Genomic DNA, 23,982 nt, shown 5'->3' with positions numbered 1-23,982 from the left:
ACCCACTGCATGACATCTCTTTTTAGGTCTCGCCTGCGATAGCGCATGCACTGTAGGAGATGTGGTATACAACAAGGGGCTGTCAGCCTGCCCATTACTTACTATTCGTTGGCTTCATTGCCACTCTTGTTTACTGCCTTCTAACTAGCCGGTGGTTGCTGGCTTCCCTGCCTTTTATTTCGACTGGAGCAAAGACCAAGTACTGATTGCTTCAGCTTTTTTACTGTCCTTCTGCTGATCATACTGTGATTGAGGAACTCTTTTTTATTATTTTTGCTTCTTCCTCTGTCATCCTTGTCCGTGTTGCTTTTTCCCTGCCACCCACCTGTTTTTCATGTTATTTCTTCTCCTCCCACCCCCAAGTTTGTCTTGCTTCTTTCCCTTCCCACACCTGTGACTCTGTTGGTTCTTCCCCTCCCACCACCTGTTGTCCATGTTGCTTCTACCCCTTCCACCCCTGTTGTCCATCGTGCTTCTTTCCCTTCCACCGCCTGTTGTCTGTATTGCCTCTTCCCTATTGCTTTTTTTCCCTTTCTCCTTGTCCTTGCTGCTACTTACCCTCCAATGGTCTGTGTTACCCACCCCCCACAAGAAAACAATGCACTATGACACAGCCAGTACCAGGCACATCAAAGCGTTTTTTTTGTGACGTTTCCCTTTACCTTCCACCATTACTTTCATTGTCAGTGTTGCACGTTCCTTCTCACCGTCGCTCCCGTTGTCCTTATTGCCCATGCCCACCCTCCATAAGAAAAAAAAGCACCAAGATGTGGCATCGTCATAGTACTTTTTTATTGCTTTTAGCCATTATGCACAGCAGCAGGGCTGTTCTACAATATGGCTAAAACAGTGGCAAAGTCAATAACTCTTGCACAGGTGAGACCTATTGGATTTGCCAATGCTTGCTATTTCTTTACTTTCAGCCATGCTGCAGAGCAGCCTCACTGCTGAACAACATGGCTAAACAAAACATTGACAAAACTAATGGTTCTTGTATCGACTTGTTGTGCTAGCTGCAGTTTTTGGGAGACACTTTCAAACAAAAAATAAATGAAGGGCTGAGCACAGACTGCGCATGCTACAGTGCGCTGGAACCCAAATACCTCTATCTAACAAAATACCACAACATTAACTAAACATTATAAAGCAGACAGTTTTCTAAATAAACACATTTGTAAAATGGATCTGACAAGAAGTTTGTGGATGCCGAATGCAATCCAGATAAATATTACAATGGGTAAAACAAATCCAGTTTTACTTTAGAGTTCACAAAATGTCAGCTTCCCACATGTTTTATAAGACTTTATTCTGACTCGTGAAAAACATTAAAATGCTAAAGGTTATTTAAGAGGTGGCAGAGACATCTGAGAAGCTCATATATTTAATGTACACATTAATTTCTATATCACTTAATACTGCTGCAAGTAGCCACTTGCTGCGGCTTACAGTCCATAGGTTTCAGAAAATGTCCCCACAACCTGAGGAAGCAGAGATCCTTCACTTTGGCCGCATCTCGTTCGGGTATTTTTTTTTTGAGAGCGTTCCTCACCAGTGCGTCAAAACTCCCCCCGAACGCTGTGTTTGCAACACTGAGTCCAGTTGTGAAGCCCCAGACTTCTTTTTAACCTGGTCGGTGCCCATTATCTTTTAATGCCAGCATCCCCAAGGCGCTATCGCCACCCAATCCATGGTGCCAATATCGGGGGTCCTGCAATTGAACTGGCGGTTCCGTGTACCGCTTTGTTCTCAGTCTTGTAAAACTGAAAGCAAAGGAAGTCAGTTTGCTAATTCATGTACGTGTTGACATTCATTTTTAAAATCAGACCATATGTTCCTTTTCAGAATTCAAAGCTTAGAAAAGAACTTAGATTTTCTGGGGAAAAAAGTATATGAATTCCTAATTTTCAGCCATGGAAAAAATGTATGACTTCCTCTGGCTGTATTGAGAAAGGGGCAAAGGTCGGTTCCCTTTTTAAGAGCACTAAACTCTGGGGTGACTTTATATTATTTTTACGTATAACGTAGTGAATTTTATTCCACATTAGGTTAAATTATATATACATCCAGACCTGATTGAAGCCCCCCTTTAACAACATCCATCAACCCCTAAGTAGGGATTATTGCAAAAAGTGCAGAATAAATGTTTTAAGGTCAGATGAGAGTGCCTTACCAGGTCCATGCTGTCCTACTCGCGTTCGGTTGTCTGCCCTCGACCTCCAAAGGGCATAGTAGGTGCTGGGAAGGTTCCTGTTGAAATCTCAATGCCCGCCGCGGTAGCGCTGAGAAGTGGACAGAAGCTCCCGCCTAGCCGCTTCCCTGCTTCTCCGTGCCCTCTCACTCGCCCACTCTCGCAGGCGCTGTAGTTTGTTCAAGGCCAGGAGCGGCGATAGCCTGCCCTGGCCTAGAGTTTACAGCTGACCCTGATAAAGGTTCATGCAATGTTGAAACAGCGGCGAAGGCCTGCCTGCTTCCCTCGCCCAGGGCAGGCAGGGGCCTCTCGTCGGTCCAATGTGCACACCTTTTTTTAGCTTCACTAAAGCTTAGGTACTGAGTGGGGCTGGGAGTATGCTGAAAAATAGTAAAAAGAATAGAAACCCACCTCCCCTCTGCACAACTTGGGGAGAGGCCTCTAAATGTTCACGTAGGCTGGCTGCCTCACATATACTAAGGACCTGGGCCGAGCGGTGGGCCGCCATCAGAGGCACAGCTCCTCTATGGCCACAGGGGCCTGTATTCCACCCCTAAATTCAGGGTCATTTCCTTTGGGACTCTCGACCCTGACTGGGGCAGCCTTGCCTATGAGTAAATGGAACGTTTTTGGGCCGACAGGAACCTCAGAAGGTACCTCTTGTGGACCAGTGGAAGCGATGGCCTGTGGGGAAACCTCTCATATCCCTGTGTGTCGGAATGCATCTTCAGCGGGTTGCTCAAATATAATGATATCACGCTTTCTAGTATATGTGAGCTGCTCCAAAAAATGGTGGCACGTGGAGTGTTATCTCGATAGAAAACACCAGGATAAATGACTAAACAGAGTCCTTCGCCCACAGAGGGGGTGGAATGTTGGGCCCTTGCCGGAGTCGTCAACAGTGGAATCTGCAGACTTGGGCTAGAATCACAGTATGGCCAAACCCCCGGTCCGCCAGCCGCATTTAGAGACTGGCGTCCTTGAGTTTTCCATGGCCGGGGCCCCTGTTGGCTCTGTCGACAGAAGCCATCCTCCAAAGGCCCAACAGTGTAGGGGCCTTCATAGTAAGGACATATGCTCGCCACCCTTTTAGAGTGGCCAGTGTGTAGTAAGCACGTAAAGCACTACACAGTGTAATGTCTTTTTTCCCCAGCAGGAAAAACCTGGGGCTGAGGGACAGAAACAAATAATGAACCCCTTCACCTGGGGAGATAGCTAACAATGTGTGTGGGTCATTACTTATTTGTCTTCCTGAAACACATTTCCATATTAAGAGTTTGTTTATGAAAAACAAAAAAAATTTTAAAAGATTGATGACCAAACAGCTATCAAAACTGATGCTGGGCGGTCACCAATCTTTTCGTACATTGAAAAGAAGTGCTGTGACTAGTTCTTTTCAATGTACATGACTGCGGTCCCTTTAAATGTACAGAGATTAACTCTAAATTTGACAGACTCTAGTCCATTATGACGGCAGAGGTAATATCCTTGGCCACCCTGACGGATGGAGTACCATCTTTCAAACCATATACCAGGTGCTGATCAAATCACGGCTTCCTCACTGGAACATGTAGTCCAGCCTGTGATTCCTTATGCCTCAGCTACTCTTCCTTCAGCTGACACAACTGGGCGCAAGACATGAAAATGTATCTGTGGACTTGGATAATCAGTGGAAGCGAGTACAAGTGTCCCTAGGTCTGGATGTAAAGATGCCCAAAGATGTGCTTTGTTATAGTCCCTTTGTATGTCTATCTCCTGGGGCTGTTAGTAGAAAGCAGAAAGTGAGGAGGAAGAAACCCCAAGGCCAACATCAGTAATTAACAAGCACTGACAAAGCCAATGCTTCTTGCTTTACAACTGGTGTACAACTGTCTCATAGGAATTAAGCATGAATTAGCTAAAGTTCTCCTTGTATAGGCCATAGTTGTGTAAAATTAGATGGGCATGTCTCGGCAGGGCTAGTATACTTTTAATGGCACAGCAACATCACTTGTAAATCCCGCCACCACCCTAACTCGTGGGTTGGTAACTCATTAATGGTTTTCAAATCGAAAAGAGGAAGAGAATACCCCGTTCACCCCATCTTCTATTTGCATTTCGGAAGAGATCACAAAAGTCCTTTTACAAATTGGAAAGAGTCTTTTGTGAACAAAAAAAAGTTTTTTTGCAGTTGCAGAACCCGTGGTTTAGTGAATCACAGGGTTTGCTATTCTAAACGGGCTTTGTATATGAGGCTATGATTCTTTTTTATCATAGTTCTCTTCTTTATTAGAAACAGTATTACAACAAGAAGTGGCCCTACGGGCCATCGAAACCAATACAATCCACGAAAGAATACATATAAAAGTAATAAATAAGGCAATAATAGCATAGTACAGTTGCATTATACATAATTCTAGGCGAAGTAGTCAGGCTAAAAAAGAAACAGATCACCATGCATAGATCTAGTCCCCGTAAGCAAGAGATCAGGTGTCTACTTACAAGATCGATCCTCGATTATAGGTAGTTCAGAGGAACGTCACTTGGCAATCACAATACCCTAATCTTTATACCAATGGCTCTATGATTCTTAATGTTGTTATGATAACTTGGTGTATACCTACCTCTAGTATGATCTCATAGCACTGAGACTTTCTGAGATGTATGCTTCAGACTGCTATTAGGTCTTCCTCTCAGACTGCGGTCTGATCGGTCAATCACTGATGTACTTCAGGTATTGTGTTCTGCTCTATCACTAGAACAGTATTGTGACTGATGAACGGTAGGGTGGATCAATGGCGGGTATATAGACATAGACAATCATGTCAGATGGTTGAATGGCAGTGTCGTATCAATTCAGATGTAAAACTATGATTTTAGTATGGCGGGGTGCAGGCACAAAGCAATGCCATTTCTGTTTGGAGATTATGTCGATATCTCCACAACAGTAAGGGCCCGATTCACAGAACTAACTTAAGACAAAATCCTAAACTTACTACTTTTGGTATTCACAGAAGGCATTTAGTAGTAGCAAATTAGGATTTTGTCTTAAGTCTGTCTTAAGTCTGTCCTAAGTTTGTCTTTTAAGTTGGTCTTAAATCTGTCTTACGTTTGTCTTAAGTCTGTCTTAAGTTTGTCTTAAGTCTGTCTTAAGTCTGTCTTATGTCTGTTCTAAGTTTGTCTTAAGTCTGTCTTAAGTCTGTCCTACTACTTTTGGTATTCACAGAAGGCATTTAGTAGTAGTAAAGTTAGGATTTTGTCTTAAGTTTGACTTAAGACAGACTTAAGACAGTCTTAAAACAAACTTAAGACAAACTTAGCACAGACTTAAGACAGACTTAAGACAGACTTAAGACAGACTTAAGACAGACTTAGGACAGACTTAGGACAGACTTAAGACAGACTTAGGACAGACTTAGGACAGACTTAAGACAAAATCCTAACTTTACTACTACTAAATGCCTTCTGTGAATACCAAAAGTAGTAAGTTTAGGATTTTGTCTTAATTTAGTTCTGTGAATCGGGCCCTAAGTGCAGCTAGAAGTGTTGTGATGTTCGGCTACCAGGGATATCTGTGCTATCTTGGATGTATGTGGGAAGCTTTATCTAAAGGGTTCAGTAACAGGAAAACAGTGGCAAATATATATTTGTTGTGTTTCTTTGAGGAGACTCTTGGCGTCTACTGCTTTTGGGAGAAACATGATGGGTGACAATATCGCATATCTGTACTGGATGTAAATAACATATTCTGTCTGATGTGTTCTGTTGCATTTAAGTCTAATGTGTTTTGGTGGTTTTTGCTGTTGGGTGCAACGTGATAGTTATGGTGTCCCCAGCACCACATGAATATTTATTGATATTTCCTGGTTCAAAAGCAAAACCTGGTAAGAATTGATGTGTGAGCACGTGTACAAGTGCTGCTTGCTTTACTAATTCATCAGTAATGGGGCATGAAATGCTTGGGCCCTCACATAACTAACTCATGTATGAAGGCATTCCCCAGTCCCCAAGGCTCACCTTGATCGCTTTGCAGTTAATGGCCTCTGCAGGCCCCAAAATATTGGCCTTCGATCATCCAGCTGTGAGCCAAGACCATACAGCCCTAGTACAAGGTAACACAGAAGTGGCTCAAGATCAAAACGGCAAATCTTACCTGTCCCTAGTTGGATTACAACTGCCTTGAATACAGGAACAGTAGTTTCTGATACTGTCTCTGTTGTAAAATCGGTAGCAACTAAGCCTCATAAGAAGATAAAAATTAACATTGCTGATCTGAAAACTGAATTTAGAGAGATTTTATAGAGTACAATTGGTATTAACATAATAATGTCCTATACTTCAGATGAAATGAGATACTTGATCAGAGAAACTGCAAGGCGTGCAAATAAGGCACATAATAATCTTGAAGATTTAGGTGATGAATTTGCAGCTGAGATATGTAAAACAGAAATAACGGAGATGGGTTACGAGAGGCTTATGTAGACCCACGCTAAGTGCAGTGAAGCTGAAAGGAAGGGAAGGTGTTATAGGATTCGTTTAGAGTTTGAACCAGAGCTTAGCTCTCATATTTAGCAGAGGGTGATGTGTTGGCAGACTAAGAGTATCAATGAGATATCGAAGTATCCCAAGTACTGCAGTAACTGTTTTGATGCGATGCAAAATAAGGTCAAAGAGAAGTTGATAACTGCGCAGACGAAGCAGAACCAGAGGAAACACAGAAATCAGCAGATAATTTCATCCTTCAGATTTTGTGCCGCCTGGAAATTGTGGAAATGTTAGTATGAATGAGATGCAAGAAATGCAAGGAGTGGTACTAAGAGTGATGTGGTGCAGATGCAGGGTCAGGTAGAGGGTTTATGAACGATTATGGAATGAATGCGAATGTAAATTTGCTGAAGAAGATCACTGCTTGTCAACAAATTACCTGCCTCTTGATTTAAGGCATACTACCAAAGAAAAGGTATGGGATTTCACAGAAAGAGATAGAATGGATTCAAAGTGCAAAACCAGAAGGAATACAGGTCAAACCTAATGCAAGCTACCCCATAATTTGACATTATAAACTTTAATGAGAAGCAAAGTGAGGAAATGAAGCCCATCATAGAAAAAAAGGTTAGAGCAGGGGATCTTAAGGGAGGTACTTGGTAGTCTATAGCATTCTCCTGGGATGGGCATTAAAAAACCGAGTAGTAAGTGAAGATTGTGCCAGACCTTAAGAAAATCAGTCAAAATGTAGCCCCACGATGTCTGGTGGTACCAAATCCTGCTGTAAGTATGTTCCAAATTCCAGGGATGCAGAATGGTACACAGTCATTGACTTGTGCCAAGTGTTCTTTTCCATTCTTCTACCTGAGGATAGCCGATATCTTTTAGCATTTATGTTCCAAAATACAGTTCTCGTTTGGTGTTGAATCCCACAAGGGTATACAGAAAGTTTTTCAGTCTCTAGTCAGACCTTCAGAAAGATTTGGAAAGTTTGCAACTACCTCGTAACTCGGTGTTAGTGAAATGTATAGATGACCCACAAGTGGCATCTAAGACATAAGATTGGAAATTAGATACAACAGCACTCTTGAATCATATTGCTGACAATGGTCACAAGGTTTCCCCCAAAACGATGGAGCAGTGTAAAAGAGAAATTATTTGCCTTGGTCATCGCATTGAGAAACAGGTAAGGAAAGTCATTTCTGCTATCCTGAAGATAAATCCTCCAACTGCTAGAGGGAAGTGAGGATGTTTTTAGGAATAGTTGGCTACTGTTGTGAGTGGATTCCAAACTTTTCTCTAACTGCAAAGCCTTTACTTACTTGCAGTGATATCAAGGATCCAGTACCATTTGATGGTAAATGCATAAAGGCCTTCAAGAACTTGAAGAAAATCTAGATAGTGGGCCCGCCCTTGGAATGCCTGAGTTTGAAAGAGTGGGTTTTCAGTTCTGCCCCGAAAAGAGCAGGTATGCACTGCCATACTCGTTCAAAGGCATGGTGGGGTGATGCAGCCTGTTGCTTACTTCTCTGCTACATTAAATCTAGTAGCCGCAGCTTTTCCAGGTTGTCTGAAAGTGGTCATAGGTATTTGCCTTGTCACAGAGCAGAATGAAGAAATGGCAATGGGTTACACACTCATCGTGTTTGTCCCTCACTCAATTGAATTGTGTTTGTCCCTCACTCAGTTGAGATTTTGCTGACTCATACTAAAACGTAGCCTATGACAAACAGCAGCCTCACAAAGTATTAGCAAACAATACTGGCAGCTGAAAATATGAAAGAGGTGCAGTACTTCCTGCAGTGATGCTTCTGATTCCAAACAGTGATGAAGTTGATGACTAAGACCCCAACCATGGTTGTGTAAATGTGAGAGAATTATGTACAAAGCCAAAACCAGATATAAAACATGTTACCCTTCAAATGGCTGATCTGAATTTGTTTGTAAATGGTTCTTGTTTGAGAGACCATCAAGGAGTATCGAAAGCAGCTTCAGCAGTCTGTTCTACTTCTGTAACCCTTGAAGCATCATACTTGCCTGATGTAACTTCTGCACAAGTAGCAGAGCTGATTGCTCTGACAAGAACTTTCTGCCTAGCAAATTAATTGAGTGTGATGATTTACTCAAATATCGAGTATGGATTTGAAGTGGTACACGATTTTGGGCAGAAGAGGGCAAGTGTGGATCCATGCAGCTCACACAAGAAGAGTGAAGATGGTCGATGAAGAAGTGGTGACAACAACCACTAACTCACAGAGTCGAGCTCAAATTTGTTGCATGGATCCAGAGGGGAGAGGAGAAGTAAATGCTGAGACTAGTAAAGAAGAAGGCAAACACAATTTTATGTCAGGACCGGAGGCGAGGATTATGCTTTATCTTTCTTTACTTTTAAAGATAGCAGCCATTTTAAAGTCAACAACAACAAGTGTTCCCATGATACATCGGGAATCACACAAAAAAACAATAGAGTGTTCGTGTCTAGAATGTCTCCTGCTCTATAATCCAATCACAGGTTCCCTTAGGTACAGGTAGTCCTCTTTCGCTCTTTAACCTCCCTCTTTCTTTACTGCTGCAGCCTGAGATGTCAGGTTTTCTTTTCTCTCAATTCATACGTACTGTTAATATCATTATACTTGTACATTATTTCGCTAGTAATTTACTCCTATTGCGAGTGCTTTGATTATTGCCAGCGAGTGTTTTGCTTGTATTGCCAGCGCGTACGGCTTTAACGGTTTTCTCCTCTTCCCTCGCATCAGAGTGTTCGCGCTCTTCGTTCGGTGGATTCGGTTTACCCAGCGCTTCTGTTTGTTTAGAATACCTTCCGGTGATTCTTGTGGTGTCGCGTGTCAGCCGCTACTCGGCTGACTCGCTATTCGGCCGCGGGAGTGTTCCTCCCTAGCGGCCGCGTCTGTGGTGCTGCTCGCGGTGCCACATTCCACCGCTAGAGGGCGCGTCTACGAACTGTCGTCGTTGCTTGCGTTCCGAGCATTCCGCGCGCTTGAATCTCAGAACGCATAGCAGCGAGTGAGCCCCTGCCTGTCCAGACGCCGTTTCAACGGTCTGTATGTTGCCTGTGGGCACTTATTCATATTTACGCCCCCTGAACGCCTGAATAAGGTCTGTAACAGCATTCAAGGCTGCGGTGGAGTGCACCCGGTCGTGGGGGTCCGTATTTTAGGCCACTTCTCAACGCTCCTAGGAGTCTGTATTTTGCAGGGGAATCCTGCTGAGACCCAGTGAGAGGACAGGCTGCCCATTCATTTTTGCACCAGGGCTGTCGAGTCTCAAGGCTTAGTGCCTTCACGCAAAAGTTTCTTGCCCTGACTTGGCTGACACCCAGCCTTCAATATCACGGAGTTTACCTCCTTCAGAGTTTCCACTTGTTCCGTGGTCTTTCGCCATATACTCTTTGAGCTTATTGCTCTGTGTGTCCCTATAATGGAGGCCTATGATGACGCTACTTACCGGGATGACCAGGATGAGCAGTGGGATGAAGAGCCGCTTTCGGCGCTACAGTGGGACGACGACATCTACGACGCCGTGGACTCCTCCATTCATAAGGCGGTGGAGCAGGCCATGGCTCCATTGGAGGATCGCCTCTCGCGCAAAATTGAGCTAGCTTGCGACAGGTTGGCCAGAGCAACCCACGCGATTCCGGCTTCTCAACCTTCTAGTACACCCAATGAGGATCCCCTTCCTCCTCCCGCTAAACGGGCCAAGTATACTGGGGTGGACGTTGACGCCTTCGCCTGTCTCAAGCAGGTGTTCCTGGCCAACAGACCCCTCCAGCGGCGCCTAACCCGGGAGTTTCGAATCAAGGGAGTGATGACGGTGCCGGGCCTTCTCGTCCTTGCGGTTTGCCGCAGCCAGAGCCTGCTGCGTTGGATTCGGGCGCGGTTCCCCAGAACCTCAGTGCCGATATGCTCGATCCTGAGGATATTTTGCATCCTAGATCCTCTGACTGGGCGCCCTGTGACAAGGTGGCCCAGTATGCAGCCAGTCGCATTCAACGACCTCTGGAGGCCTCTGTTCGTAATTGCCTTAGGGCAGAGTTCCCGCGGCCGTCATTAGAAGACAAGGTTGCGGCAACTCCTGAAATTGATCCGCGTATGGCAACGTTTCTGCAGAAATTTATCAAGGACCCCAAAAAGGGAATTGATAGATCATGGCGGGCTTGCCAAGATAAGCTATTGGATATTCTCGGGCCTATCACCAAAATACTTGATATGGCCAAAGAAGCTAAGTCGTCAGGGCCCCTGATATCTCCAGACAACCTCTCCTCTTGGGCCCAACGCGTGGTCATTTTCTTAGGAAACGCAAACTGTGCATTGTCGACGGAGCGACGAAGGTCCCTGTTGATTAAGGTGGACCCCAAGCTGGGGGATTTAGCAGACTCCGAGGCGGGCCCGCTTGCCCAGGGCGGCCTCTTTGGTGAACCTTTCATGAAAGAGCTAGGGCGCTTCGTCAATACCTTCACAACTTTGGATAGAGCACAATCCTCCAGTCGTAAAGTCTTTCGCCCACGGGTTTTCAGGGGGGCCGGTCGAGGCAGGGGCGGCTCGTCCGGCCGACCAAATCAGCAGAGAGGAGGCTCCAACCAGTCGGCGTACCAGGACCAGGCCAGATTCGGGAATTTCTACCCGACACGAGGACGGCGAGGGAAGAACCGTGGCGGCAGAGGCAGAGGCGTCTCCAGTTCTTCCGGTAAGTGTTCTCCCTTCTTCCCAACTAAAAGTGGGGGGCCAGCTGGCGCATTTTTTCCAGGCTTGGACTTCTGTCACGGGCGACGCTTGGGTGCTCCAGACTGTCCAGGTATTTCATATCGAGATCTGCGGAGAGCCTTTTCAGAAGGCTCCTCCACGTCCCCTAGTCTTCTCGGTAGAGGACTCCGCCTTAGTAGATCAAGAGGTCCAGTCTCTTTTGCTCAAAGGGGCGGTGGTTCAAACCACTCTCCATTCTCAAGGATTCCTCAGCAATCTCTTTTTGATAGACAAGGTGGATGGGGGGGGCAGAGACCCGTGATCAATCTGCGCGAATTCAACAAGTGGCTAGTTTACCGCCATTTCAAGATGGAAGGAATCCATCTTCTTCGCGACCTCCTCAGACCCAACGATTGGCTGGCGCGCCTAGATCTAAAGGATGCGTATCTGACCATTCCAATTTTCCCTCCTCGCTGGAGGTTCCTACAGTTTCTTTGGAGGGACACGGTCTTCGAGTTCACCACTCTTCCTTTCGGACTATCCTCGGCTCCGTGGTGTTTCACCAAGGTATTGCGTCCGGTGATCGAACGCCTGCGAGCGTCCGGGATGCGTCTCATAGTGTATCTGGATGACATTTTGCTGATGGTACAATGTCCCACGACCCTTTCTCGTCATCTTCAGACGGCGGTAAATTTATTCCAGAGTTTGGGCTTCATAATCAACGAGGCAAAATCAACGCCAGTTCCCTCCCAAAAGGTGGTTTTCCTCGGGTTTTCCATCGATTCGGTGGCCGCTACGCTCAGCCTTCCTTCTCGGAAGATGACGAAAATCCGTCACGAGTTAAGGAGAGCGCTTACTCAGCATCAGCTCTCCCTCAGACAGATTGCTCGCTTAGTGGGCCTGCTATCGGCATCCATTCAGGCCATTTTTCCAGTCCCTCTCAACTACAGAGCCTTACAGGGCCTCAAAGCGCAACACCTGAGACGAGGTCTGTCCTATTCACGGAAAGTACCGCTCTCGGCGGAAGCCAAAGAGGAGATTCAATGGTGGCTTTCCAACATGGAGGCCTGGAATGGCCGGGTGATTTTCGGTTCGGCGCCAGATAATATTATCGAGTCCGACGCCAGCAGATCAGGCTGGGGCGCGCGGTGTGGCGACTTCGCTACCGGCGGTGTGTGGTCTCCTTTGGAACAACAGTTGCATATCAACTGCCTGGAGCTCCTGGCGGGGTCCTTTGCGATCCAGTGCTGGACCAAGGAGTCAGTCCGTTCTTGCGTCCTACTCAAGATGGACAATATATCAGCCGTCCGGTATATAAACCATCTTGGGGGAACACGCTCCAGGGCACTGTCGGACATGGCAGCGAATTTCTGGAAGTACTGTCTGGACCATCATGTGTCGGTAACAGCGGAATATCTCCCGGGCCGGGACAACCAGGTGGCGGATTTTCAGTCTCGGCATCTCCACGACAGCAGTCTTTGGAGAATGCATCCGGGGGTTTTCGCGGACCTTCAATCCCTCTGGGGTCCCTTTTCAGTGGACCTCTTTGCCTCCCGCCTGGACTTCCAGCTGCCCCGGTTTTTCAGTTGGAGACCGGATCCCCTAGCAGTGCAAACGGATGCATTTCTGCAGGATTGGCGGACCGAGAGAGGTTATGCCTTTCCCCCGTTTGCCATGATCACGAGAATTTCCTCCCAGGTGCGTCATCAGTCGGCGGATGTGGTCCTTCTCACACCGATTTGGAGGTCTCAAGCCTGGTTTCCAGTTCTTCTGGAACTTTCCTGGGATTCTCCAATCCCACTCCCCCTATTTCCAACGCTTCTGCTCAATTCGGATGGAGTTCTTCATCCGTTGATACAGCAGGGCGGGCTTGCCCTCATGGCTTGGAGGATTACAGGGGACGCTGGGCGGTCCCAGGCCTTTCGGGAGCAGCTGAGAAATTCATGTCAAAGGCCGGGGCCGACAGCACAATCAAACGATACTGTTCCACATGGAGACGGTGGTGTCGTTGGTGTGTGCGACGGGGTTTCAAACCCGTGGCAACTGATGTGACTTCCATTTTGAATTTTTTGGCCTCTCTGGCGGAGGAAGGTTTGGCTTATAGAACCATCAATACCTTCCGTTCGGCCATCTCCGCGGGCCACAACATGCTGGACGGTTCCCCGGTGGGTGAGCATCCCCTGGTCTGTCGCCTGCTTCGAGGCATCCGCCTTTCCCTACCCCCGGAGCCGCGGTACTCCCACCTGTGGGATGTTAACCGAGTGTTGAATTTGTTTTTATCATGGCAACCGAATAGGTTCCTCTCGAGGAAGGAGCTATCCTCCAAACTGGCGATGCTTCTCTGCCTTGTTTCGTGCAGGAGGTTTCTGATGTTAGAGCCCTGGATGTTACCAGTCAGATTTTTCCCCCCGAAGGGGTCACTTTTACGATCCATAGGCGAACGAAGTGTGGACCGCATTCTATATCTTATCCGGCTTTCCCAGACTCCTCGAAACTGTGCGTGGTATCTTGCCTCAAGGCATATGAGGAAATTTCGGAGGAGTTTCGTCCCCCTGGGGAACGACAATTGCTCATTTCACTTAGGAAACCTCATAAGGTGGTTTCTTCCCCCACCATTGCCCGTTGGGTACGGTGGGTAATGCAGGAGGCGGGCATTGACCTGCGGATTTTTCCCGCACACTCGGCCAGAGGGGCGATGGCCTCTAAAGCTTTTACCCTGGGCACTCGTCTGGAGGACATCCTGAATGCTGCGGACTGGTCTTCCGACTCCACCTTTTAACGGTTTTATTTTAAACCGATCCTTGATATGTCTCATTTGGTGGTGAGCAAGCTTTAAACTAGCATAATCCTCGCCTCCGGTCCTGACATAGAATGAAAAATTTCCTAGCTATCGTAACGGAAAGTTTCAATTCTATTAAGGACTCGGAGGCGAGGATTATCCCACCCAGGGTACAAAGCTTCTTTCTTTGAATCCTTCCCTCCCCGTATTGGAGTAAGTAAAGTGTTTAATGCTTCTGAATTTTAACTTATTTGGCGATTGGAAAGTCTACATGATGCTATACCGTCGAGCTTTGTTTGCCTTTCAGGCTAAACCTTAGACACGACTTTCGCTTATATTCTCTTTTGCGTTTCAGGAGATTCTAGAAAGCAAGATTCCTGAAGTTCCATGCTGGCTGGCCTACAGCAACGAAAGAGGGAGGTTAAACAGCGAAAGAGGACTACCTGTACCTAAGGGAACCTGTGATTGGATTATAGAGCAGGAGACATTCTAGACGCGAACACTCTATTGTTTTTTTGTGTGATTCACGATGTACATGGGAACACTTGTTGTTGTTGACTTTAAAATGGCTGCTATCTTTAAAAGTAAAGAAAGATAAAGCATAATCCTCGCCTCCGAGTCCTTAATAGAATTGAAACTTTCCGTTACGATAGCTAGGAAATTTTTCATTCTGGTGAAGATATCAATAGTCAGTTTCAGTTTGAGAATCAGAGTGAAGAACTATTGCAAACTCAAAAGCAACAGGATGAAACAGTCCCTGAACCAGTTCATGAAACAATCAAGCTGAAAATTCGAGTCTTGAGAACTCACAAAGGACAGCAGTTCACAGTGAGTCAAGCTACTAATGCTGATCAAAGAACAAGTTTGATCGTGAGCGGAGAAGACTCAGCAGTAGTCACACATGAAGACAAAAGAGTCAAGAAAGTGCGTTGAGGAGATAAGGGGTCTAGGCAGTGAAAACAACCAGTAAAAAGAGGCAGTGGAAGAATTAGAGATCATAATCAATCGGAGAAGAACCAGAGACAATTGAAATAAATTCTGAGTATGACAACTAACTACCTGTTGCCAACAGAACAATAATAAAAAGAATCCCAAATTTAAAGTATTTATCACCTGAGTGGACCTATCTAGCATCTGTGTCAGAAGAAAAATCAGATGAATAAATTGACAATCCAATAATCTGTTACAAATTCATTTTCCAAGACAAACCACAAGAAGAAGAGCCACCTTGATATTTGTGTTAAATCCCAATGATTTTAAAACTAAGAGTTTGAACTTTGCAAGAAACCTGCTGATTTTTTGTTTCTGATTCCAAGTATAAAGACTGGGAAAACAGAAGATCATAAAAATCTGATTTTGTTTTTTGATTATTTGTTTACAAAACAGAAGCAAAAGAAGACTGATTATTGTTTTTAAAAACAAATATTGAAGTCTGGTTTATTATTCAGAATTTGAATTGCTATTTTCTGCTTTTGATGTCATTAGAAGATGGCCTACAGCAAGTGCTGTCAAATGTGTGGTATTGTTTCATTAATATTGATACATAGTATTAACTGGTCTAATGTTATGTCTGATTTCTCTGGTTGGGTATGACTCTCACAAGTTAAATAGACTACAGTACATAAAGTAGAATACATGACATTAACATGAGGGGGCAGGTTAGTGAGTTCTTATGGGAGAATGTTAATGCTAATTTGTTAGAAGAGTATGTCAGAATCATAACTTTTGGAAATTGCTTTGTTTGCACTTTTCTCTCTTCTTCTGCAGGTGAAGGACCAACCTATTATCAACTACCATTCTCGTGCAGTCTAGCCTGCAATGTTTTTGTAAGTTTATTTTGTAAGTAATAGTTTTTGTAGCCGTAACTGATGGACTTCAACGCTTCACTGGAAGATCTTCTTGTTTCTGAAGATTCAGAGAATCCTTTTACCTGTATTACATTTTTAAAAGGGGTTGTCTAATCTAACTTGAACATTAAAATACTGAAATGATGAGAGCAGTTTGAGGTTGAAGAGACATTTAAAAAAATCAAATTTGCCTCCAAGATTGAGAATGGAGCATGTGAGAAAGGGTAAATTGTGTGTGGTGTGTCATGAACCTACAGGAGTTAGTTCAATAGAGTTTGTTGGAAAGAGTGAGTGGGAAAGGAATTATGCTGTTAGTGGTGAATTTCTGGCAGGTGAAGAGTCAATACTTAGAGGAATGTATTATGTGTGCGGACAAACTGCCTTATTTTAACCTACCCCATAACTGGAAGGGCAGCTGCTACCTGGCTTTGGTATTCTCAAGGGTTTAGCATGTGAATTAGATAAGTGATGCTATTGGTTTGAAGAGAGTGAAACGAGGATTTGGACAGAGTGTGCTGGATTTGGTAGGAGCTATGATACCATCAATTGGAGTGGCTAAGAATAATGTAAAATTAGAAGATTGTATACGCTAGTGGATCACTTGGCTTCTAACATTGCTAGTGCATTAACACAGATAAATAATGAATTAATTGCTTTGTGCAAACCACTTTGAGCTAGACATCTTTTTTGAGGAAGAGAGTGGAGTCTGTGTGGTTTTGAAGGTGAGAGGGAATGCTGTACCTTCATCCCGAATAACAACAGGGTTATTAATGTCTATGTTGCTAATATAACTTACATTTCTTGTGAAGTCAAATCTTTTGACGAGCATGGCTTATGGGAATCAGTGGGTTTCTGGTTTGATGAGACTGGAAAGGATTTTAGGAAGGTTGGTGAGTTGTTTGATAGTTTTGGAGGGGGCATTCTAAAGGTTACACTAACCCCTAGAATCATTGTGTTAATTTGTGCAATCATTCTGTTTCTCCTGTTGAAATTCTCTGACTGAATCATTTATAAAAATGGGTCTAAATTGTGGGTGTAAAAGGAGGGAGATGACGTCTAAAAGAGAAAGGTGGAGATGGAGGAAGATTCCAGAGACCGAGTCTATAATCGGCCTAAGATGTTGGAAGAATCCAGATGCAAAGAGGCAAGAGACCGAAAGTGGTACAAATAGTTTACCTTTTTAGTGATGACAAAATAATTAAATGGGGAGTTAATGACATGTTTATACATCTAAAAAAATGTGCATTATTAATCTATTCTCAAATTCACATGTGTATATTGACATGATGCTAATGCAGGTAAAATAAATGTGCTTTTGCATGTTAAAGTGTGTTTTCCTTGCATATGCGAACTAGGCCTCAATTCTGTCTCAATGACATCTTGTCTAAAATGGATGCCAGAGCCTTAAGCGCAACAAAGCAGGTGTTTGCTCTGCACAAAGTAATCATGATACAAGCCAATTAAATGTGTTAATACTTCCTTTAAACATAATTAGGAGCCCCACTGCAATGACTTTGTGTTTGCTCACCATCCTTTGAAGCTTCAATGTTGCTGCTTTCTTCTTGTCCTTCCTGTCCAGTTGCAGCATGGGCAGATATGAAAGCGCAACGTATTGTAGCCTGTGACCTCAGCTATACCCCTTCGAAAACGTTTATAACCCTTAGTGTGTGGCCCAAGCATGCTATGAATCACCAATACCTCACACCACACTTCCTCCCATCCACCCTCCAATCTCCACTCTTCCCATACCCTCACTTCCATAATCCAGCCCCTAGAACACCAACTACATCTCCTCAATTTGAAAGTTTCCCAGCTCAACGAAACTATATTCCAGCTATGCTCCAAGCTATCTTCTCCTTCCTTACCTCCCAGCTGAAGACACACTGTCCTTGGCACTGAATACCAAAGAGTAGTTTTCGCCTGGTCAAATTGCTGTACATGGAACCAGTGACCAGGGTAAAAACTGGTCAAATGATATCAGACCCATTCCCAGTGGGTCGGGGCTGCCCATTGTTACTCCTGCTCTTCACTCCAGCCGTGGAGCCACTGGCACAGCGACTGCGCCGCTCCTCAAGGGTCTGGTGTATTCCTTTGCGACGTGAAGCCTCCGCGTTATCATTGTATGCTGATGATGTTCTCATCTATGTCCAGGATGTGTGAGATGGTGTGTTTGATATGCATATGAACTGTGCCACGTCCGGAATACCCCAGGCATGGCAGCCTAACTGGTCAAAAACCTGCCAGTTTCCATTACACCGGGATAGGCCCTGCTTATCCTATCGTGGTAGGCAACCACCTGATTAAACAGGAGCCCCACATGTTCCGATACTTGGGTATTAATATATGTCCCTCCGTCCCTGATCTCCTCTAGGGCAGATTATTGAGTGCCATCTCTGCTCTCTGGGATCAAATCACATTTTGGAAGTCGCTTCCTCTCACTGTTCAGGGCTGGGTCACGTTATCTAAGATGCTGATGCTAGCAAGATTACTAACTACTTTGCAAACCACCTCTATCTCCATTCCCCACAAGGTGTTCCACATGTTGGATGGAATGCTTAGTAACTTGATTTCGAGTACCAGCAGGCGCAGAGTTGCCCTTTCCAAATTACAGTGACACACAGATGGCAGCGGTCTGAGAGCTCTGATTTTTTAGCACTACTATCTTGGACCTCAGCTTCAATGGTCGGCTCGATGGTTGGCAGGGCGTAACCTGACAGAGGTATCATCTGTCATCGGCTGAATAAAATAAGAGAGCTGTTGGATCCTAACGCATCACTGCCTACGTCACCAAGTGGATTACTTCAAGAGACTCTTACTAGCTATCAGCGAGGCCTGCGTGTCATGCCGGGTGTGACGCCTTATGCGCTGGAAATCCCTCTGCTGTCTTTGGCAGCTTTCTGAGCGGCAGCAGGCAGGGATGGATGAGAGATGCAGGATTCACCGGGTCTGGGCACATTGGATGACCTCTTTTTTAAAAATAAACATTTTTATTTGCATTTTTCATTAATTGGTACTTAATATTACACTCTGACAGGTATTGATACATGATGTTGCATCGATTAGTTACATAATGAATAATTACATTTACATGCTCTTCTCCGCAATCTCCCCTCATATTAAATTCTTCGCATTTAGATAGACATTGAGAGTGCCGCATTGCCCCAATCCGCACAGTTAGTCACTGACGTCTGACAGCGATTCATCTGGAAATGGATCGCAAATGTTTCCCCTGAAAGCATTCCATTTTCCCCACAGCCTGGTCCACTTCTTAGGGCATCCCCTATGTACATAAATCACTTTCTCTGCTATCATTGCGCCGTCCATGTTGCGGCACCACTGACAGTAGGAGGGAATTTCTCGCCCCCCAGTATTGAGCTATGTTCCGCTTTGCTATCATCATACCTAACATCGCCTAGCTCTGGTCCATTTGGGTAAGGTCGGTCGGCTCCCAGATATTTAAAAGACATCTCTTGGGCTCAGGTTCGACCGTAGATCCGGCCACCCATGAGATGGTACCCATGACAACCTCCCAGTACTGTGTGTTCTCCGGGCAGTGCCACAACATATGATAGAAGGTACCCAGCCCACCATAGTTCCTCAGGAAGATTGGTGTATCAGCGCGGCCCATGCGATGTAAAGTTGTGCGTGTGTAGTAGATTCGATGGAGGACTTTAAGTTGCACTAACTTCAAATTGAAGGGTATTGCCACCTCTCGCGGGGAAGCGAGTGCCTCCTGCCAGTCTGTCTCGTCCATTTCCCCAATGTCAGTCTGCCAACTGTCCCTTAGAGTTTTTGTGGGGTCCGGTTGATTGTTTATGATCTTGCGGTATGTTTGGAAGATCGCCTTTTTAGTTATGTGGTCTGTCAATAGTCTATCTTCTAATGGTGAAGCCTTCGACAGCTCAGTGCTTGTTGGGATGGTCTTCATGAGTGCCTAGAGGTAACGGATGTTTCAGTCGCTGCCATTCCATATGTTTCTTGAAGCTGATCAAACGTAACAATCGAGCCCTTTTTCCACAGATCCCCCGCATGGGAAATACCTATGAGGTCCCATTGTTTAAAACCTTTGCTATTGCGTAGTTTACCTAAGCGTCGGGTTTCCCAAAGCGTTGTGGCCTGTGTTCTAACCCCTTCCCATCCTATAAGGGTAGTCTCCCAATGCTTGTTGCAAAGTGCTCCCATAACGCCCCTCGTGCCGAGGACATATCTGTCCATACGGTACGCCGGTTCCTCTTGCGGGGCATGGATCCATTGGTTTATGACAGTTAGCTGTGAAGCCCAGTAGTAGATCTTTATATTCGGGAGGGCAATTCCACCTTCAAACCAGCTCTTTACCAATTTATGCATTGCTATTCGTGCGGGTTTCCCATCCCAGAGTAGATTGTTTACTTCAGTGCCTATTGCTTTAAAATAGGTGGGGGAAACCGGAAACAGGGTATTTTTCAGGGCGTAAAGGAATCTAGGGAGCGCCATCATTTTGAAAAGGGAAACTCTTCCTTACAATGTCAGCGGTAGGGAGCGCCAGTGTTTCACATCATGGCGGAACCGTCCAAGGGGTTCTAGGAGGTTTTTTTCCAGGAACTGCTCGGGTTGGGGCATAATATATATTCCCAGGTACCTAAACCCACCATCCGCGATCTGTATCTTACAGTTCCTTGGTAGTCGCGGCGGAGGGTCACTAAGCACGTATTACAGTGACTTTGCCCTGTTAATGGTATACCCTGAGACCCTGCCATATGCCCCACAGATATCCAGGAGGCAATTAATGGAGCGTGCGGGAGATGCCATATATAGTAATACACCATCTGCATACAAAGAAATGCAGTCCTCCCAACCCTCCGTCCATTTAAGTCCCCGAATGACCGGGTCCCGTCTTATCCAGGCGGCCAATGGTTCATGCACCAATGCGAACAGAGGCGGTGATAAGGGACAACCCTGCCTCGTCCTTCGACCCAAGGGGAAGTCAGCTGAAATGTGTCCATCCATTACCACATGTGCTAGGGGTTTCGCATAAAGTAGTTGGATCCATGCGCAGAACTTGGGGCCGGGGCTCAGGTGTCTGAGGACTGCAAAAAGAAAAGGCCATTCAACTAAATCGAAGGCTATGCGCGCATCCAGGGAGAGAATTACAGAGTCTTTCTCAATAAGTGTTATGCGTGCCATGACGCCGTGGAGCCATCTCAGGTTAAGAGCCGTGTTGCGACCCAGCATAAAACCAGATTGATCTGGGTGTACTAACTTCGTAAGATAAGGCAGTAGTCTGGTGGCCAAGGTCTTAGCCAGTATTTTAGCTTCTGCATTTAGCAGTGAAATCGCCCTATACAATGTGCATTCCTGCAGTGGTTTTCCAGGTTCATGTATTGCCACTATTGTCGCCAGACGCTGATCCTGGGGCAGCTCTCCCTTTTCCAGGCTGTCCCCGTACATATCTAGCAGACGTGGCGCAATGTGGGTCGCTTCTTTTTTATACAGTTCGATAGGCATGCCATTCGGGCCCAGCGCTTTTCCAATGTCCAATGCACCTATAGCTAGTGTCAAGCCAAGTTTAATTTGTGTGCCGTAGTGTCATTGATGTCCAAGGCATGATCGTCTTCGGCTTGACCCACCACCCTCTCCAGAGCCTCTACTTGGTGTGCCTGGTCATTTTTATAGGAGGTAATTAATGAGATTACTTGGCCCCTAAGTACCGTTTTATATGCTTCCCACAATGTTGTTGGGGATGTGACTGAGTGCTCATTTTCCATAAAATTCTGTCTCGTGGTTGTTAGTAGTCCCTTCCATATTTTAGGGTTTTTTAGGAACCCTGGATTGACGGGGAATATGCGTCGTCGTCCCGGGACATGGGATGTGCATTTAATTAAAACTGGGGAATGGTCTGAAATACCCCTAGGCAGGTGCAATATCTCCAATATTCTCTCTAGACCCGTCGCCAGTGTGAAAATGTAATCTATTCTCGAGAGACTGTCATGCACTCCCGAGCGGAAGGTGTATTGCTGCTCCTGTGGGAACCATGAACGCCAGGCATCCACTAAGCCAAAGGCGTCTAAGAATTCAGATAACCGGATATTCGTGCCATTCCATATTAATTGGGGGTGCAGCAAGCCTACTCATGCTACCAAAGACCTCTATACATCCAACTTTGCAAAACCCTGCCTCAGGGATGAAGACTTTCAGTTTAGAACCGAGATCTAAATAAACTTTTGATGAGTGCATGATGTAATGTAATTAAACGTATATGATCATTGTGTATTCCATGCTAGGTACTGCTATAAAACTCAATAAAGATGAGTTAAAAAAAACAAGTAGCTGTTTACTTCGCCCCACCAGATTTACACGCATTCTCTCCCAAGCTGACACTGTCAACCTACTTGCAAGTTACAGCACCCGCTACCCCCAACTCCTCTACTCCTCCTACCACCTCCACCCTAGACAACCCCAGCCAGCACAGAACTCCAGCTATCTCCTCGACTTGTTCCAAACACCAACCCTGCCCTAAGCAGACTCTTGCCAACAGGAACAATATTTTTATCATAATCAAAACACCTGACACCCCTCACACTAAATCAGTTATCTCAGCTCCACGCTGCAAGCTTCACAATTGTAGATCTGCTATGAAGCACAAACTAAACATTTATGACACCATCTCTCAATACAACCTTGACTTCACTGAAATGCAAGGAGATACCAGATGGTTTTTTCTCAACCTTCCAATGCCTCACTCTGCACCTGCATGCTCAACACAATTCTGCTTTCAGAATAAATTAAATCTACCACCCACAAGGTGGTAACATTGCCTTTGTCGAGGAATGCATGGACCTCATAATTGACCAAACAAGGTCAAATAAGGTCAAGAGAATTTTAGTATTGTCAGAATTGTATTTTAGGGGGGGCATGGCGGACCCGATGTGAGCTTCGCTGTGTCGCGGGACTCCGACATCATTTTTGAGCCTCGTATGCCTCCTTTTTCGACGGCGAGTGATGATTTCTTGCCGGTAAAGATGCGGTGAGCTTGGATACCGCTTTCAAGTTTCTCTTGACGCAGTATTTCATCCTCTTCGAGCCGGCGGTTATTCTCGCCTCACAGAGACGCGAGCGGCCGCCATTTTGGGCCGCTGAGCTCGCGACTGTTTTTATATGCTGGGATATTACTGCTGCTCACCTCTTCAACGATGTAAGTTTTTCCGCTTACTTCTATCACTCCTCATTGGTTGAGAGTTCAGCATAAGGCACAACAGCAAGGGCTTTATCTATGCCGCCTCGTTTTATACTCTTCAACTACCTTCATGATGACAGTGGTGATAACAGTCCTCATACTTCACTGAATGGATGAGTGAGTAACGTCTTTTTGGTGGTCATGACTTGTGCGTGAGCAGACCTGAAAGCAACAATATGCTCTACATTGTATCCTAGGGCTCTGTCCTCCTTTTTGAGGCCTATACTCACAGCTTTCACGTGCCAAGAGTCTGCCTCAACATCTTTCAGCAGGCGGTAATTCCTTCTTCACAGAAGCGTATGTGGCCGCCATTTTAGGTCAAGGCGCTCACTTTTTTTCCGCACTGATCTGTATTCATATAGTATTTTTGCTTACTGGTGCCATTTTCATATCCTGTTCACTTATTGGAAGACCTGCTTCTACGATTTTGATATCTTTGAACTCTCTCTGGCACTTGGTGGCTCCACCTCACCCTTGATACAATTTTTTTGGTGATTACTTCTGCTAAGCACAATGTCTACTGACTCCCACTCTACCAAATCTTCCACTTATTGGTACAAAACCTAAGCGGCATAAAAACGACCCGCCTTCTCCTATCCACTCTTCTCAAAATCCTGTTTTGGACTCTATCCTGGATGAAGTCCGTGGTCTTCAACCCTACATGTCAGCTACTAATGAAAAACTGAAACAGATTGAGGAAAGATGGATCATCATGGAAAGTAAGGCTTTTGATCTGGAGCAACGTGTTAGTGATTTACAGGATGCCTCTACAAAAATTCCACTCCTTGAAC

At 45.4% G+C, this 23,982-nt stretch overlaps 1 protein-coding gene across 2 annotated transcripts in view; it reads right to left on the bottom strand.

Moving 5' to 3' along the window:
- The window catches only part of GCK (glucokinase), a 292,542-nt gene that overhangs the window by 170,372 nt on the left and 98,188 nt on the right, over nt 1-23,982 (bottom strand). The window contains exon 1 of one of the 2 annotated variants that reach the window (XM_085636116.1): nt 2,171-2,342. The exons of the other annotated variant lie outside the window; for it this stretch is intronic. Coding sequence (XP_085492242.1) covers nt 2,171-2,179 — 9 coding nt within the window. The 5' untranslated portion in view covers nt 2,180-2,342. Of the gene's footprint in view, nt 1-2,170; nt 2,343-23,982 lie in introns of those variants that run through there. 2 annotated transcript variants of the gene reach the window in all.

Source organism: Triturus cristatus, chromosome 11, assembly GCF_964204655.1.
Source record: "Triturus cristatus chromosome 11, aTriCri1.1, whole genome shotgun sequence".
Taxonomy (NCBI): domain Eukaryota; kingdom Metazoa; phylum Chordata; class Amphibia; order Caudata; family Salamandridae; genus Triturus; species Triturus cristatus.
This window is presented reverse-complemented; position numbering and strand designations above follow the sequence as displayed.